This window comes from Camellia sinensis, chromosome 3 (assembly GCF_055761805.1).
Source record: "Camellia sinensis isolate YWXY chromosome 3, ASM5576180v1, whole genome shotgun sequence".
NCBI classification, from domain to species: Eukaryota; Viridiplantae; Streptophyta; class Magnoliopsida; order Ericales; family Theaceae; genus Camellia; species Camellia sinensis.
In genome coordinates, this window is record NC_138963.1 from 204,011,808 (window position 1) to 204,028,923 (window position 17,116).

The window sequence follows — 17,116 nt, forward strand, 5'->3', positions numbered from 1 at the left end:
TGTTTTATTTGAGTTACAGCACGTCTCTACTATATTACTTCAAACTTAACTTACATTTTATATTTTTTCATAAAAATTAAAAAACTATACTTTTTTAAATCATCTCAAATACCCTTTAATAGTAATTTGCTTGAGGGATATAATGATAATTTTAAAAAATTCAGAACATATTTTTCTCAATCTCAACTTTTTAAGTTTTGTTATTTTTATTTAATTAATTAATTTTTTTTTTTTTTTTTTGGGGGGGGGGGGGGGTTTAATCATGCATAATTTGGTTAAATGTGTTGTGTTGGTAATAAATAAGAAAGGAAAGATATAGGTAATGGGTTGTAGAAGGTTTAAAGGTGTGTTAGTCTAATGACCTGTTGGCGTGAATTCTACATCTCCAACACCAGCAGGAGGAGGAGGAGGATGTGGTGGTGGTGCTGCGATATATGGTTACCCCCAACCTCAACTGTGAGACCCACATATATAAGCTTAAATTATGAATTATTATGAATCGCTTTTACTGATCCCATTCGGACAGCTCACATCATTAGTATTTTGTTCTTTTTGATGATTTTTGGGTCCCCCTTTTCCTTTTTTTCTTCCTATTTTTTTCCCCTCCATCCTCACAATTATGTGTAGGTCTGGTGTGAATAGAGAACTCAGCTCTCATTCCCTCCTTCTTCTTCTTCTTCTTCTTTTTATTATTATTATTCTAAAGTCTCTCTCTAAGAATCTGCTCCGATGTGAAAAGGAAACGCCACTATAATTTCAACAGGAGAGTCATTTTGAGTATTTTGCTTAAATTTATTACCGAATGAAACTTCAACAACATAGGCAATACAGAAGGAAAAATGTCTTGTAACTCAAATTTTGTAACTCAAAAATGGCTCAAATGGCCAAAACGACGTCGTTTTGACAATTTTTATGTTGTTCTGTACTCAAAACAACGTCGTTTTGGCCATTTGAGCCACTTTTGAGTTACAAAATTTGAGTTACGTAGCATTGTCGAATACAGAAGGCATTTCGCCTTATTATTTCTTGACTTGTTATATTTGGAGAGTTTTGAAGGTTAAATAAATTTATTTATTTTAAAGTGATTCTCACATCTTTTTTTCATTTTTTATTTTTAGCTTCAGTGATTTTTTTTTTTATAATTATGTCAAATTTATTTTTATTTTTTTACTTTTGTCGGTCCTTCTTGTATAAATGAATCTAAAAAATAAAATTTTAAAAAAGATTTCAAAAAAAAAAAAAAAAAAAAAACTTAGAAATCCAAAATAAGTTAACAAAAGTTGATTAAATTTTTAATTTTTAATTTTTTTTTTTGGTTCGTCTCGTTTTGTTGAGTCTAGAAATTTAAAATTTTTAAATTTTAAAAATAAAAAAAATTACTAAAGATAAAAAAAATAAATCAGGCAAACCCCAAATACTTCAATTTGAATCAATCTTGGATTTCCTACATTTCTTTCTTTGTTTTCTTGTGGCAGGTAGATGTAGTGGTGATATATTTTAATGAGTAATGATAGGGATTAAAATATTTTATTAAATATTTTATATAGATATGAGTTTTATAATTATATAAAATATTTGATAAAAATATCAATAAAATATTTACATCCATTTTTTTATTTTTACCGTGTATGTGAAGTTTTTTCAATTGATAACGCCTAACAGTCCTTCCTTCGGTATTGCATATCATGCGTGTCCGCACGACAACCATGCGTTATTAGTCTGTCTGTCTCTCTCTCTCTCTCTCTCTCTCTCTCTCTAGTCGTATAACTTATGAGTGTTCAATTTCATTGACTTGCATTTGCATTCTATGCTTTGAAACGTTTTGTTGAACAAGGGACAGGGACCCCATGTTTTTATTATTATATATTATCCTTTCCTTTCTGTGACTATTAACTCTTCTTTTTTATTTAATTTTTAATTTTTTTCTTCACTTTCCTCTTTTTTTCTCTTTTTAACATCAGGTTAAAACAGACGCTGTCATTCCCATGAGAGTGTTGCATACTTATTATGGTTCGTGCAAAATCTTTGGAGGTGGGTCACCCATCTCAATTGCTCTTGTTGAAAATTTTATTCTTTACAAAATAAATAAATACTAGTCAAATAATGTCATAAATATTATTTTACACAAAAATCTGTATAATTTATTTATTCATATATTATTAATTTTCTTGTTTCAATATTACATTCAAAAAAAGGATGAACTTGTAATGAGTATGTTCAAGTGAATATTATTGTGTTCAAGCTTAGAATTGAATAAAAAAACATTTTTTTAATTTTTTATTTTGAAAAACATAGAAATTTTATTTGACAATTTATTTCTGAAGTTGTTTTTAAAAAACTTTATGCTTTTCAAAAAACATTAAAAGTATTTTCAAATTTTGTTATTCAAAAAACTATTTATTAAATAAATGATGACTCCTCGTTTGGGAATAGACTAATTTAGTAACTTTTTAGTTATTTGGCTAAAATATGAACTAAAAAAACTAGTATGTTTGGGATGACTTTTTGACTTTTTACGAAAAGATGTGCAAAAAGTAGAGAGAAAAAAGAATCTTTAACTTTTTGGTATGTGTTATTGACTTTTTAGCTAATTTAATAACTTTTTGACTTTTTCACTAAAAAAGAAGGTTTCCAAACGAGGGCAATGTGCCAATTTTTATTTGTCAGAATATCATGTAGGCATTTTATTTGCAAAATATCATATAAGTAATATCACATAATATTTTTAAAATTTTTAATAATTTTTCAAACCAAATTTATTGAGTGGATCATGTGTCGACATTTAAAAACTTGACTATTTTTTGAGTAATTCCTTTTGGTTACCAATCACTACTTTCATTTGTTAATGTTTTTAAAGCGGCTATTACACCCAAGGTGTTATTCAAATAGTCCATATGGAGAAAATGGAAGCTTGTGTCATTGTGGCCTAAAATAAAACACGGAAAAAACAAATATTTAAAAAAAATAAAAAATTTCAAGCAAAGGAGGCTTGAAAGGAGGAAAGAAGGCACAAATAGGTACCAAATGACTTGAACAATAATAGGCCCCACGACTAGATATGAATTGCATTGCATATATTTAAAGCAAGCTCATACGGATCCTTTTAGAGTTTTCACACCATACCTTTCTTTCTCTTTTTTTTATTTTTTTATTTTTATTTTTAATCTTAGCTTGATGTATCATCTACCCAAATTGGTGCATTATAATCATCACCAAAGCATCTGTATTTAATGGTCCAACCAAAAATATACATTCGCATGGAATGAATGAGCTATTCACAAAATCCCAAAATTTAAAACTCGTTTATTATTTTTTTTTTTAAACGCAAAATGCAACTTTAAGTTTGAATCGTATTTAAATATGATTCTAATTTTTTATTATTAAATAATGGAGTTGCTATTCCTATTCTATTTTGTTTCAAATACATTTATTTTTTGTCTTTTCTTATATATAGTTACATTAATACCTTTTTACATAAAATACACTTTCAAAAAAAAAAAATCCAAGATTATCAATATATTTGGAGTAAATTGTGGTAGGAATAGCAGCTTCATATTTCAGAAGTATGACCTTACAAAATAACTTGGCTTGTGGAGTAGATTTCATTGGTGGTGTTTGGTAAGTTGGTTTGTGATTAAAATAGTCATAAAAAATAAAATAGATTATTTTAGTCACAACAAACAAAATATCACATCTAACCCATAATCATTACACTCTTGTCTCACAAAAAAATCTAAAAAAATCAAAAAGCCCTTCCCAAACAAAACTTTTTAGCCCAAGCTAAAATAGCAAAAAAAATCAAAAAGCCAAAAAGTCAACCTACTTCCTAAACGAAGGCTATGTGGAGTTCAGTTTGTTTCCAACTTAGGTATGGACTAGAGAAAAAGTACATTTAATACTCGTTTGGCAATGACCTTTTTAGTTAATTTTTTAGTGTTTTTTGGCTTTTTTAGCCTCATACTTTTTTAATCGTTTGGTATTCTTGTTTGATTTTTTGGCTTTGGAATTGTGTATTTTTTTTTTTGTCTTTTTGTGATTTTTGTCCTTTTTGTAATTTTTAATTTTTTTTTTTCCTTTTGTAATTTTTTAGCCCAACACGAAAACCAAACGACCCCTTAAGAAAAATTATAGAAATAACTTTTAAGGTTATTATTAGTGTTGAAAAATGTATTAAATGTGTTAAAGATTTATAAAAATATATACAGTTATTTTGTCATATTTGAAAAGTGTACTAAGATTTATATATTTTTGTGTGGGTGATTTTCCGACCACACTGCCCGCTTAGTAACCAGCTGAAGAGCACTGGCAGAATAGATGGCACCTGACTGACCTGCAACAGAAATATAAGAATCCCGCGGTGGTTTCGACCACCCGGGGGCACTCCGACGATCAAGTCAGTATATCTCTCAAAGATAAATCAAGTACTAAACTCACAAGCTTGAGTATCAAAAGCATACCTTAGACCCATGGGGGTGCCTCTCTTTTATAGCCAATACAATCCTAGTCCCAAAAGGAGCCTGGCCGTAATGGACTTAGGATTACTGCTAATCTGGGACTCCTAGTGGGATTAGGATAAACTCTCCAAGAGTCTTATCTTTACCCAAACTGAAGTCTTCTTCCAATCTAGGACTCTTGTCCATATCCAAGTTGAGTTCCCTCTTTATTTTAGGACTCTTGTCCCTTATCCGCTTATCTCGGTTTCCGATATCTTCGGAGATAACCTCGGCCTTGCCGAGATCACCTCGGCATCACGACCAGGACACGTGGCACCTCGGCTGACACGTCGGCGTCACCTTGCCACGTGTTGGTACTCAGAAAATATATCCTTACAATTTTCATATTTTGTATTATTTATTGATAGTCTTTAAATTTGTCATTAGCATGATCCACTTCTAGTTTACAAAAAAGAATTATTATTATTATTATTATTATTTTTTTTTTGATAAAGTATAATTGAATATAAATTAAGGAGAAGAGTACAAAGTTCGGGGGTAAGTAATCCCTCTAGTTTTATCATACATTTGGGTTGCAATACAATATGGAAATTTGTGAAAAATGTGCAGCCCACACCCCCTTCTAGTTTGCAAAAAAGAATTAACGTAACACAATTGAGAGTCGGACTAGGCTTTCGAATTGAAGTCTTCAATTTATACCTGGACAGAAGATAAATTATTTTTCAATTCAAAAAAAAGCTAAAGAACCATAATTTAGTCTAAAATTTTAACAAGAAAGTTAATGTATAATTCATATTAAACACTTACACATCCTATTTACCCAGTAATTTTTTTGTGGCAAAAATTTGGGTATGAAAGATTAATTATTTTCAATTACTATATGAATTTGGTTATAAAAAATAAAAATAAAAATAAAAAAACCTTTCAAATGAATATTCATTGGATAATTTCTCCACCGTTTGATGCGGAAAGGGTTCCCCCCCCAAAAAAAAAAAATGAATGAGATAATTTATATATTATATAAGGAAAATAGCGTTTCTAACCCATAAGTCTTATGGAAATTTTAAATTTCTAATCTAAATTTTATCATTTTTTGATTTTTAAAAATTAAAAAAATCTTCTATTGGTTAGCTCTTATTCAGGCAAAAATAATAATAAATAAATAAAAATTAATATCACTTGATTTATGACTTTTAAATGAAAAATATATCAAATCTAGAAAAATAAAAAGTATACTAATCCAAGTTCCCAATTTAAATTTTATAATTTTCAAAAATTAAAAAAATCTCTTATTCAAGCAAAAATAAATAAATAAATAAAAATTAATAACTCTTGATTTATAACTTTCAAATGGAAAGTATATATCAAATATAAAAATAAAAAAAAATTAAAAGTATAATAATCCATTTCAAAATTCAAATTTGAGGGTTACTAAATACAAAAAGCAATCTATTAATTTAAATTTAAAATTGGCACAACATAAATTTAAAATTATAATGATTTATCCCATGATTTATAAGTTTTAAATACAAATTTAAAATTATCATAATTAGCTCATAATTTTTATATTTATGAACAATAACAATGATTTTAAGATTATTTATATATTTTACAAAAAAAAAAAAAGCATTTGAAAAAAGATATTATGAGAGTTTCAAAACGTCATACAAAATTTATATACTATTATAATTGCAAAATGTTGTCATCCTATTAAAGCTTAAAGTTGCAATTCTTTTTTTTTTTTTGTTTAATTTTTGTTAATATCTGTCACAATATGATTAGTTTATAAAGTAATTTCATATTCTTAAAATAAATTTTTAAATTTAGATTCTTCTTTAAATTATGTTACCAGAATAAATATTCATTCCCTAATTTATGCATCTTTTATTGAATTATAAAATAAAATTTTAAATTTAATTTATTTTTTAAATTATGTTATTACGATTAGAATGAGATCAATATTCACATGTATCATACTATTATTCGTCTAAACATAATATGTTATTAAATATACGTATTTAAATTATTAAATCACTATTAAAGGTCCATATTTTTATTTTTTGTCATTTTTGGTTTTAAATTTTATGAAAAAAATTATGTATTTCTAAACTATAAGGACTTAACCACTAATTTTTTTTAATAAAAATATTTTTCTAACAAAATACAAGTATATTAAGAAAATGAATGACTTTTTTAACAATTACCAAACATAATGGATTTTATTATTATTTTTTTAATCTCAATTGTCAATTAAAAAAATTAAAATAAAAAATAAATTTTTTTTTTGGCTTAAGTAGTTAAGAAATGACTTTTGGTAAAATCAAATAAAAATAAATATTTTTTTCTATTAAAAGTTATAGTTGGTAAAACTCATTTTTATTTTATGTAATAAAAAAATAGGAGTTACGTGTGATAATATATTATTCCAACAATACTACGGACACACACTTTCATCCACAATGATGTGAAAAGGGAGTTGGGCCCATGTCATTAATGTATAGCAAATTAAGAATTGGCACATATGGTATCATATTATTGTGGATATAAATGTGGTTTTTTTTTTTTTTTCAATTCAAAAAAAAATGTGGGTTTTGTTTTGTTTTGTTTTGTTTTGTTTTTGTTTTTTTAGATCTCAAACATTTTTCTTATTATTTATCTAGATTTTTTTAACACTTGCAAAACTTGGTGGGCCCTGGTAATTTTTTTGTAATCTCATTATCAATTAAGCAAATTAAAATAAAAAATAAAAACTTTTGGCTCAAATTGCTGGAAAGTGACTTTTGCTAAAATAAATAGAAACAAATATTATTTTTTTAATAAAAGTGATAGTTTGTGAAATATTTTTTTTTAAAAAAAAAAAATGAGATTTATAGGTGATAATTTACTGGTCATCTATAATTATTTTCAGATCAAATGAGAATGTCATTCTAAATTTTCTTCTTACCTTTTTTTTTTATACAGATACTTTTATTTTGTAAGAAATTTAATTTTATTATATTTAAATATTTTATTGTAATTTTAAAATTAAAAACAATTTTTGAAAAATCATATTTAAATTATTTTATGCCATTATAAAATATAATTTCTTTAATATCAATTTATTCGATGATCTCTTTCTAATTGCTTTTGTTCATTAATATTTAATTTTTAATTAATCTTATTTATTATTAAAACAATAAATTAGCAAATAATTTTATATGTTTATATATACAATTTTCTTTCGATTGCTTAAGTTATTTGATGTCTGTCTAAATCCATTCAAATTTATTCAAAAATTTGAATTTTACATAGTTTCTCACCAAATTAAAAATTATGTTACACAATCTTTAAAACTTTATAAGCTTGACTTGAGTTGTTTAGGTTCAACTCGTTCAAATTTACAACTTAGGGGTTAAAAGTTATATTATTGAAATTGTGACAAATTAAAAATTGATACATAAATTATGATAAAATTATAAAACTTAAATTATAATTTTTAATTTTTTTTTTCATAATTTATACATAAAAATCTAATTATTTATATTATTTTATATAAATATATTTTATTAATTTTTTCATATCTTGTCTACAACACAATTTTCACTTACGATATGTTTAGAATATTTTAAATAAGTATATTTTTTAAATTTTTATAAAAAAATAAAAAAAGAATTAGAAAAATTTAAAAAAAATATTAATTGATGTAATCTAAATATATATATATATATATATATATATATATATATAAATTTAGCGGTAGAAAAGAAAAAAGATATCTCTGGGTATGGAAATCTATAGTCAGCTTATTGTGGGACCAGAAGAATCAAGGTGATGCCACGTGCATAAATATCATGCTTAAAATAAGAAATAATGTTATAGATTTTGAAAATGTTATAAATTTTAAATTTTTTATTATATAAATAATCAAGTGTATTATATAAAAGCAGAATTTACAAAATTATAAATTTCACACCATATAAGAGATTTAGTCATTTATTTAGTATTCTTAACATTATTTTATACATTCACACTTCTAATCGGTAAATATATTCACAATTTTGTGATAAGAGAATGAAATTCTATATTATTAGATATATAACAAAGACATATAATATTACATTATTATAAGTATAATTATAGAATTTTTTTTTGTGAATTTTAAATATTTTCCTTAAAACAAGTATGTATGTAATCTTGTCACTTAAGTCAAATTATGAGAGACGAAAATTGGCCAAAATAAATAAATTAATTACTATTACAGAGAGTCTGAATGAATTAAAAAATTGAAAAAAGAAACGAACAGTAAAGTGGAGAGAGGACAGATATCTGATGCTTGGCGTGACGAAGAAACGAGAGAGATGGGTTGGGGGTGGGTTCGGCGCACATCGGAAGATGGGTTTTAATTCTAGAGAGAGAAAGTGGGAGAGAGAGAGGGAAGAAAAAGGAGAAGAGGAAAGACGGAGACAAGAGCCATTTGGTGAGCGGCCCAACAGGACAGACACCCTTTGGCTTTCTTTGTTGTTTGTTTATTCAATTCTCTGTTTGGACGAAAAGAAACTACTGTGAGCCTCTCCCTCTTTCTAGGTTATTTCGTAAATTAAAGATTACTGTCCTCTTTAATCCACCACCCAACACACATTTCTCATTCTCATCTCATCTCATCTCATCTTTCCTTGCAAACCCCCCTAGCCTCTCTCTCTTCTTCTTCTCTCTCTCCATTTGCTCAGTCAGTTTTGCCGTCTCCCAATCTCTCTCTCTCTCTCCTTTTCTCTAGAGAGAGAAAGAAACAACAAAAGGATCATTTCTCAAAGCTTTGGTTTTTCAGGTCTTGACCGCAGATCCACCGCCCTATCTGCTCTCATCAGGCTCGTACCTTTTCTCTCGATTTCTCCACCGATCTTTGATCGTAAGATCGTCTTCATGTTTTTCTTGATTTTTAATTTTTTTTCCTTTTTTTTTTTGGGCGGTGTTTGGTTTAATCATCAATATGTTCCTCTTTTTTTTTTTTGCCTTTGAACCGGACTCTGATTAAAATTTTGGCTTTTTAATCTGTGTTTTTTATCCTTTTTTTGCGTTATTTTTGTTTCTGTTTGCTGTTTGACTCATTCGATTGTTTGAGATAAAGCTGATTTGACGATTAAATTCTCGTGATACCTTCGGTAGGTTCACCAAACATGTTTTGATAAGATTGTTTGTTCTCTATCCATATCCATCTTTCTGTAATTTTTTGTGTGTGGATATACATGTATTTGATTTGGTTGTGATTTAGGAGTAGATCGATTGTACTCATCCTTGTCTGACACCTTGGGATTCAGATTAGCCTTGAATTGTTGTTTTAGTGCAATGCTGTTGGTGGATTGGTTTTGCTTCATCAGGTCTTTACTTTGGTGTAAAGGTTTGATGTTCAGAACACTATGAATTCTAGTTTGTGATTGTGGTTGTAGGTGCTTATCTACGTAACTGCAGTTGACAGATTTGAGTTCAATACACCCTGAACAGATACATACATATATTAAGCTTGTGGTGACATTCAAGCTTTTAGGAAACAATATGACTCTTTTGCAGTAATGGGTTTCAAGTTATTTGGGAATAAACCTTTGTCATTTAAAGGAAATTTGTTAGCAGCAGTAGTGGAGATGACAGTGAGTTCCTGTGCAGCATGTTATTAGGGAAAATGACAAGATTAAATTTTATAATTCTGTCTTTGGCTTTTGCTTTTGCAAATTGTTATTTAGTGGTCTATTGATATACTATTTCTCGGTTGAATTATGTTATTCTGTTATATGTTCGTCATCCCTATTCTCATTTTACTTAAGAAGACTGTTACTTTATGTTATGTTATTCTTATGGAAGTTTGTACAAAAATAGTAATTTCCCTGAATGTCAGATAGCAATTTGTATTTCTGGGATATATCATAATAACTTATAATACTAATTGCTCCTAGTACCTGTCAATACTTGGCTGGATTGAAGGATAGTGTTGGATTTTCAAAATTGTTAAGCCCATTGTTCGGTTGTTATAGCAGAAGCTATAGATGGGTTAAATTATTGCAGTTTCTCTTCCATCCGTGATCGTCTGTGTTCACACTGGTCTTATGTCAGAGGGCATTCTTTCATATACATGTGACATGTGCAATCCTTACTGCAAAGGTTATCCACACAATGTTTTATTTATTTCATTTTTGTTTTTGTGGCTACAGGTCTGCTGTGTACTGTAAGGATTTTTAATCGGAGTTCATCATAGTCGTAATGAAAGGGCAGAGGAGTGCTGTAGGTTCCTTGCCTGAAACCTTAGGGTTTGATCATGGATCTACATCAAGTGATGCAGGTATAGATCAGCAGATTTGCTGGAATAATATGCGGAATTCTGCGCATAACATGTTACCAGACTACTTGGCATCAACCAGTCACCCTGGTAATACTTATCTGAACATGAATCAAGGAGGACCGAATTTAAGTGGATGGAATGTAGGTGAACCGAGTTCTAGTGGCATACAGAACCATGTCAGTCATGATGAACGGAAAACAGAATATGGTTGGTCATCATCATCTATGGTTCCTTGTGGTGGAGGTGGTCCTGTGTCAGAAGAACAGCAATATGAACCAGCTAATACTCTTTCACTAAACAATGTTAATGTAAACCATAGTAGCAGTCAGCTATCAAATGTGCCTTTGTTTGTGCAAAGTTCCAGTAATGCTATTCCTCAGGATCTTAACATGAATGCAGGATTTGTTGGACATGGTGGCGATGACTGTCTAGTTATGGACTGTTCTAATGCATACAAGTCTGATGTATCAGAGACTACTCGAATCCCATCTGCTAGTAGTTCTTCCAATCCTTTTGGGTTGCCTTCTGGAAGTGGTGGATATTTGGTGGAAGAAAATGATGGAAGGCCAGGCTGTCCATTGGAGGGTCGGCGCTTATCCTGTAAAAGAAAGGCTCTTGAAGTAAATACTGGGCAATCTTCTATGAGTGGAAGTTCGAGCTACTTTCAGCCAGTGGACAGTAATGTTTGGCATGCCATCCCTGGTCAGTACAATGCTGGAAGCAGCTTAAGTGTATCTAACCCATCAGAAAACCTTCTTCATGTTGGTCCTTCCGAACAGGTGAGTTCGAGACTTGGACTGGGTGCTGGAGGAGCTACTTCTGAAAGTCCCCTCAATTTGAATGTTGCAGGAAATGCAGAAAGTTCTCACAGAAATTACCGTGTGAGGATAAATCCTTCACGCCAACAAGATTCTGGTCACTTATTTTCAACAAGGAGCTCTGTCAGGCATTCTAATGTTTCATCACAGCAGCAATCGTCAAGACTTCTTCCCCACAATAATTCTGTGGACATGAGGTCACCCTCTGTAACAGACAATACAAGTTCTCAAAGACAATCCAATGTCGTGCACGTTCCTGCTTTGCGCCGAACTCCACATTCATCTAGATGGAATGGAGCTTCTAGCTCTAGAGCTGGCCATTCATCAAGTTCTGGAGAGAGAGCTGCTATGCTAAATGAGGAATCTGACTCAATTACCATGCCAAGAAACATTTCAGAACATCCTATGTTTGTACCTGCAAATGACATGAGAAATCCTGCTCAGAATTCAACTAATTGGAGTTTAACAGGTGGAAATATAAGTGTTGCTGGAAATGTTGCTTCTACTTCTCGGGCCGGTTCGAGTTCAGGTGTCCCGCCATTATCTGGTCCTAATTGGGTTCCTCATCGCAACCCTCCACGGTATCCACGAAGATTATCTGAGTTTGTTCGCCGATCATTGCTATCTTCTGCTGGTTCCGAGTCTGGAGGCCAAAGCAGTAGTAATTCTCCAATACCCCCGGGCCCTTCCGCACAAGAAATGCCACTTCCGTCTGCAGCTGGTAACCAAGGGCATCATCTGCCACACTCAAGGTCGGGGATATTGTTGGAGAGACAACTTGATGGTGCTTTTGGAATTCCCTACTCGTTACGAACTTTGGCTGCTGCTAGTGAAGGAAGAAGCAGGCTTGTATCTGAGGTTTGTTCTTGATTAACTATCATCTACCTATGAAATTTTTGAAACTAGAATATTGTGTTATATGATTTGCACTATGGTACTAGAAAACACTAATACCATAGTGAATTACATATTGGGACGCACGTTTCAAAATATGGTACACTTCCGTTCTAAAAATTATAAATTCAGCAATCTAATACGACTTCAAAAGTTTTTTCCAATATGTTTCCTTTGATGTTTCATAGGAGGAAAAAATCAAATATAATGAATTAAAATCTAAGATAAGTTAAGTTTTGACAAGACAAAACATAAAAAATGGGTCATAATACTCATATAAATGTCTTGCTACATGATGAAGAAAAACTAAATTTTATTACATGCCTAATAGTTAAAAGAAAATTACTCTGAAAATACTTTAAATTTGCAAGTATAATATATACAAGTCTACTCTTATCGTACCACAATTTAGAGTATGTGGCGTACCCCGTTCCCGTTCCTGTTCCTGTTCCCGTTTTCTGTACCGAAACGATCCACGTTCCAGGTAACATTGGATTTGCAGCACCCTGATACCAGTTTTTGGGACGACTCTAAAAAGAAAAATAACTGTCCTGATTCATATCATGTGATTGCTTGATCTGTACTGTCATGATTATCGTAACTCATTACTGTTATTTTTCATTGTTATTGTTGTTAAATATAATTAATGTAAATGTTAAACCTTACACTCGAATATTTCAAAATGGTAATTACTTTCTGAAATTGGCCTAATCAATTTGTGATCATCTCTGGTTCATGCATCTGCAACATTAATTAAGATGCTGAAATTTGAAGTTTTTTGACTCTATAAGACTTCTTTTGATGTCGTATGTGGTACCCATTCATTTCTTAGGAATTGCTTGTGTACTTATTTCTTGTTGGCTGTTTCAATTATTTGAGAATTACAGAAATTCAGAATATATATATACACTTTCACATCTAATCTATACAACAATGGGAAAATGCAGAAGTCAGAGACTTAAATCCTGGGATGTATTATTTATTTGTTTTCTTTTTTGATGTATCCTCCTCCTCCTCCTCCTCCTTTTCAGTTGTAAATATAAGAAAATCTGGCTTGTAGAATGCGAACAGAATTGAACTGTATACTACATGAGGACTGGTTAACTTTGGGGTATAATATTTTCTGTGTTTTTGTAGGAGCTTTTAATTATAACAGAAAAGATGAGGTTGTTTGAGAATGGAGAGATTATATTTACAGTTATTTATGAATGGAGCTTTATGTTCTTGTCAACTATTTGAAAGCTGCTTACAAGATGCTTTGAACTATAGAATGGATGTTATCCATGTTACCCTAGGTTCTTGCACTTGGGGTGGGCTTGAGTTAAAAATCTCAACCAACCTCAACTATTGTTGACCTAAGTTGAGGTGCCTGAAAAGCCTACTGACCTGACTATTACATCTTAATTTTGCAATATGTATGAATATGATTGGTTTATCAAAGAGTTTCTAGATAGTAGGAAGGCAATGGGAGCATAGCATTGGACTCCAGAAATCCAAAAGTCATTAGAATTTTGCTGCACCCATTCTCCATCCATCACTGGCAATATAGGGAAAACCTTGGCTGCCCCTTCTCCTTACTCTTCCCAATTGGACCCATGATGTTTTGTTTTTCTTTTATCTCCTCGTAAACCTGTCTTACCACTTTCATCACTCTCTAATCTCATCTCCACCTCTCCCTGCTTTTAGGTTTTTACTCTCTTTAATTTCAATTGATCCTGGCTAACTGAATCAATTTAAGCTACAAAAAAGAGAAGAAGGTGCATTTGGTTGAGCTTGAGACATTGGGCTAGACATTAGGTTGGTTGAGTTTTGGGTGATGCATTTAGTTCTGGCCTAAACCAATCAAATTATGGCTGCTTGATTATTGGAAGTGATTACAGATACCATTCCAAATATATATATAAGGTTCTGTGAGATTTCTTGCATGATAAATCATTTTATGCCTTGTTTGTGTTTTAAACATGTCGAGTACTATATATGGATTTTAAATGCATATATATATATATATATATTATATAGATAAAGGGGAAAGTTCACTGTGAAGAAAATTAGTTTCCATTTCTTCACAGAAAGCAAATTTACTTCAAAATGAAAAGGAAATGGTGGTGGGTGAGTTAATTGGCTTCTAATTCTGTTGGTGTTTCCAATTATAACATAATTAATAATGTGTCACATGGTTTATGTGATAGACGGAAAAGCATTGATTGTCAATAGTTTTATCTTTTATATGAAATTCTAAACACATGTATATTATTAATTTTACCAGATATTTAGCTTGAAATCCTGAGTTTGGTTTCAAATTCAAGTCCGTAATTAGTTTTGTGAAAATGCACCAGATATTTGTTCATGAAATAATTTCTATCTTAATGCTCCTTGAAAATGTGAGCTAACATTTTGATTTTGTGTGGAACAGATTCGTAATGTCTTGGATCTCATGCGTAGGGGTGAGGGCTTGCGATTTGAGGTTAGATTTTTGGCAGAATTTGGTCTTTTTACGAGTGTCAACAAGCACAACACTGAAAACTGTTTAGCATTGGCATATAAAGTCATGGTCACTCTTCACCTATGTTACATGGATTCTTTTAAATGTATGAAGTACCCATTTTAGACACTCAGATACCTGGGTAAATGAGTCTGACACGTGTAGGAACTTGGGCATTCACCTATTAAGCATAATTAGTGTTCTAGTTACTGTTAACACTATGCATTGAACCCCTATATTATGCATGAAATGGTCCATGGTATCTTGTGATCACTATTTACCTTAGAAAAATTAAATATTATATTAAGAAATATGAATTTTTTCTCATGTCCCTGTGTCATTGGATATGGGAATTAAACAAAACGGACACTTGGACATGCATTGCACCCGACACCCCGGATTTGAGTCCATGTAACATAGCTCTTCACCATTGACATATGCAGGCAATAGCCATACGCTGTTCATTTTTCTATTCTTCTGTGAATAATCCATTTGCGATGACTGGTTACAAATGGCTCAAAAAATTGCTTAGGGACAAACTTTATCCAGCAATATGAACTGAACTAAAACACACTTGTAGATGCTATCGCAGCACTTACACCTTACACCTTTCTCTTGCAACAGCTTTGAACAATGACTCTGTAAACATTTTTCTATAGTTCGACACATGGGATACCAAATCATATAAAGGAACAATTAATTAGATTGATTGAATCTGATGATGGTAAGGCCTGTAATCTATCAATAAAATAATGGAAAGGCTTGCTGATTAGTTTGTTATGAAATTAATGCTAGCTATTTTTCTAAATAGCATTTGAGCTGCTGTTGTTGAATAACAAGTTCATAGATGATTGTTGGTCTTACAGTTATTGACAGACAAGTGAATTTTCTCTTATGATGCATGCTTTTCTAACATTCAATGGGTGTTTCTGCTCATGTTAGGATGTTATGATCCTTGATCAGTCTGTCTTTTTTGGAATGGCCGATATTCATGATCGGCACAGGGATATGCGGCTTGATGTTGACAACATGTCTTATGAGGTAAAAAGTTGCAGAAAATTCCTAGCCATTTTTTCACAAAGAGAAATACTACGACACTAGTTTTGTGACTGTTTTCTATCACCGCTTAAGGAGATAATAAATATTAATAATATCTTGTTATGTACCCGGGGACAAGAAAACAATCCTCTTTTACATAGTTTTTACTAAATATCAATGTTGTTACTTAATTTATTGGGTTTCCAGGAGTTGTTAGCACTGGAAGAGCGCATTGGAAATGTGAATACAGGTTTGACTGAAGAAACCATTTTGAATCGTCTGAAGCAGCGGAAGCACTTTTCTATCGCAATGGGTGCTCAGCTGGAAGTGGAACCATGCTGTATATGTCGGGTATTGATCAATTTTTCCCCATATCCTTGCTCTTACCTTTTTCTTTTTTTAGAGGTTTTTGTTCAGCCATTGTTGTTTGATGGTATCCAGGAGGAATACAACGATGGAGAAGATATTGGAACACTGGAGTGTGGGCATGAATTCCACTCTAATTGCATCAAGCAATGGCTGATGCAGAAGAATTTGTGCCCCATTTGTAAGACAACTGGCCTCAGTAAATAAGACCCGGTTATCCGAGGTGATTGCTTCATCGATGGATTAGTCAGAGGAGATGGGTTGTGAAAATGTGTCATTCTGCCAATTGCAGTTTCATTGGATTCACTTGGTGGATATCTTAGTCGCCATAGCACTTTTGCTTGCAACTGTTGAAAGATTCATCTGTATTTCACATTTAAATTTATGTTGATCTCTCTGTGGAGAGTTAGGATGATTCAAAGAGAAAAAAAAAGAAGAAGAAAACCTAGTTTTTCATTTTTGGTTTACTTGAGATTATAAAGTTTATTGATTGGCATTCTTAAGTTTTTATCCTCTAATTATGATTTCATTTGGATATTCATGGGTATTATTGATTTTTGGGAGAATGGAGGGTTTTATTATTGGTATGTTGTTAAAAGCTGACCTTTTAGTGGTTTTTGTTTCACATTTTATCAATTGATATTAATATTTCTATTTTGAATAAATTATACTGAACAGTTTTAATTCACCTTTGATCTTGTTTTTATTAATAACTTATTAGTTATCTGAGTTGATAAATGATATTATTTATTTAATA

At 30.9% G+C, this 17,116-nt stretch overlaps 1 protein-coding gene across 5 annotated transcripts; it reads left to right on the top strand.

The window, feature by feature from the left end:
• The first annotated feature begins 8,718 nt into the window (after positions 1–8,718).
• On the top strand, positions 8,719–16,877 carry LOC114281992 (E3 ubiquitin-protein ligase MBR2). Of its 5 annotated transcripts, none has more exons than XM_028224610.2 (6): positions 8,719–9,339; positions 10,634–12,437; positions 14,887–14,937; positions 15,898–15,996; positions 16,201–16,344; positions 16,435–16,877. In XM_028224610.2, the coding sequence occupies exons 2-6, from the start codon at positions 10,683–10,685 to the stop codon at positions 16,564–16,566; spliced, it is 2,181 nt and encodes a 726-aa protein (XP_028080411.1). In that variant the 5' UTR covers positions 8,719–9,339; positions 10,634–10,682; the 3' UTR covers positions 16,567–16,877. The 5 variants fall into 5 exon arrangements, with proteins under 5 accessions (XP_028080411.1, XP_028080410.1, XP_082778115.1 ...); XM_028224609.2 differs by having other exon boundaries at positions 8,738–9,298; XM_082921989.1 differs by having other exon boundaries at positions 8,738–8,910.
• The last annotated feature ends 239 nt before the right edge of the window (positions 16,878–17,116 follow it).